A 2,143-nucleotide genomic window follows, 5' to 3' on the forward strand; every position below is an offset into this window, starting at 1 on the left:
TAAGCTAAGGAAAAACATAAAAGAATATATTACCCGTCACTCCATGGCCCATTCCATTCGATCTCATTTCCCCATGGATTTCGAATACGAAGCAAATTGACAATTCTCTTAGAAATAGTTGTTGCAGTAGCCACTTTAGTAATACTATAAGCATGACTTCCAACTAAATTCTGGAAAGTCAATGCTTCCCGTCCTCTAATGTCCTGTGGAAAAAATTCATGATGATATAAAAAATTTATAATATACACGTCACTTACCGTTTTCGCACATCCCATCAGACTTCCCCTTTCATATGCTTGAAGAATAGTTTTGAAAGGCATTTGATTTATATAATCAAGTTGACGAATTCCTCCAGTGAAAATCTGCATCGCCTCCGAAGTCCAGCCACCGTCCAAAACCTTATACGATCCATTGAGCCTAAAATGGAATTACATATTGATGTTAGGTACTACGTGATTTATCAAAATTACTTGGCAAAAGCTTTCTCCAAAAGTGGACTCCAAAATTCATCTGTTGTGGAGCACATAAATTTTAATTTGCCGTTTTCAACCGGAAGACGATCGTCGACGACCACATCTACCCACTTTCCAAATTGCCAAAACCTAAAATTACCATTTAGTTTCAGTTACTAAACTATGCTGCAAAATACCTAAAATGAAATATTCCTGCATAGTTTTCATCAAAATCTTGATCATCGGGTACGACCCGTTGGTACAATTCAGGGTACATTGTTAAATTAGCAACTGCTGCTAAAAACCAACAATCCCCTAAATTTCCTTGAATAATATCAAATCGTGATATTCCATCAACAACGAATTTGGGACGTTTACTTATTTCCTGAAAAAATGTGTTTTAAATATGAAAAATATAAAAAGTTATCACAATACTCACAGTAGGTCGTCTCCATTCGCATCCTTTCAAATCGTCAATAAATTCTGGATCTTCAAAAAGGACACCCCCTTTGAGACATGCATCTCTGAGTTGATAATAGTCCTGAGGTGGTCCTCTAGTAGTAAACCCCGACCTCTTATCTCCATACTACAAATAAATTAGACGAGTAAATTATTATATTTAATGTTACCTTTAAATCATTTCACCCGATACACTCTTTCGCCATTAATATATTTCAGCATGGTGGAACAATTTGAGAATGTCAGTTTCCGCTTGAAGATTCGGATTTTTAAACATTATTTATTTGATAAATATTTTTTATCTAATGTTTGATGTTAATAGTCCTGATAAATAATACATTCATACATTATCTATCATACATGATAATCTTCGAAATTAATATAACAAGATTGACATATTTCATATATTGCAATATTTGCTCAAAAAAAGTAAGTGCATTCGAGAGTATTTATCTAAATGAATCCATTTTTTAGCATGTTTTAGTAAAAAAATATATTCATGTACATGTAGTTAGAAATATTAAACTTTTATGGACAAAACTTGATTGACTATATATGCAGGTACTTTTTAATATTTTTTATGAAATTTGACACAAAATGGTAAAAATATACTTTATAAAATTTTAAAGAATTAACATGACCAAACCCTATTAAATTTTCATTAATTAATTAATTTTGATTAATCCACATGCTTATATTGTTGTTTTCAGAAATATTAATCCTGAATATATATTTATATTATGTATTCTGTATAAAAGAAAAATATAAATTACTTTTTAAATTGTTGTTAAGGATTTAATTAATAATAACATACATACTTCCTAAAGTTAAAATTAATTGATTTTAATTATTCGGTCTTTATTTGTTCCTTGTTATTCACTATTTATTAAAATTTTATCTTCGTTTTAAAAATTCTAAAAAAAACTATGTTATCATTGAGATATGTATACAGGAAAAATATAATCTACACAATCGTAAAAAACGAAATCGTGTCATATTTATACACAACATAATAAAGCTGAAATGGTTGTGGATTAATGAAAATTCATATATCTATTATTCGAAATAGTCGTAAAATTATTTATTATAAATCGAATAAATTTTGTACAAAAAATAGCAACATGTTATGCGTTCCGACAATAATTGTGGATTTTAAAAATGTATATTTGTTTTAAATATTGTCGTAATCTACTTTTGAAAAGATTTGCAACGGTTAAAGAAAACAACTTACA

At 29.0% G+C, this 2,143-nt stretch overlaps 1 protein-coding gene across 1 annotated transcript; it reads right to left on the reverse strand.

Moving 5' to 3' along the window:
- Positions 1–29: 29 nt before the first annotated feature.
- On the reverse strand, positions 30–1,133 carry LOC109608984 (calpain-1 catalytic subunit-like). The gene is made up of 6 exons (XM_049963303.1): positions 1,098–1,133; positions 892–1,038; positions 650–837; positions 471–602; positions 258–417; positions 30–203 (listed from the first exon to the last, which is right to left on the reverse strand). Exons 1-6 carry the CDS (start codon positions 1,131–1,133, stop codon positions 30–32), a joined length of 837 nt encoding a protein of 278 aa, XP_049819260.1.
- Positions 1,134–2,143: the final 1,010 nt, after the last annotated feature.

This window comes from Aethina tumida, chromosome 2 (assembly GCF_024364675.1).
Source record: "Aethina tumida isolate Nest 87 chromosome 2, icAetTumi1.1, whole genome shotgun sequence".
NCBI lineage: Eukaryota > Metazoa > Arthropoda > Insecta > Coleoptera > Nitidulidae > Aethina > Aethina tumida.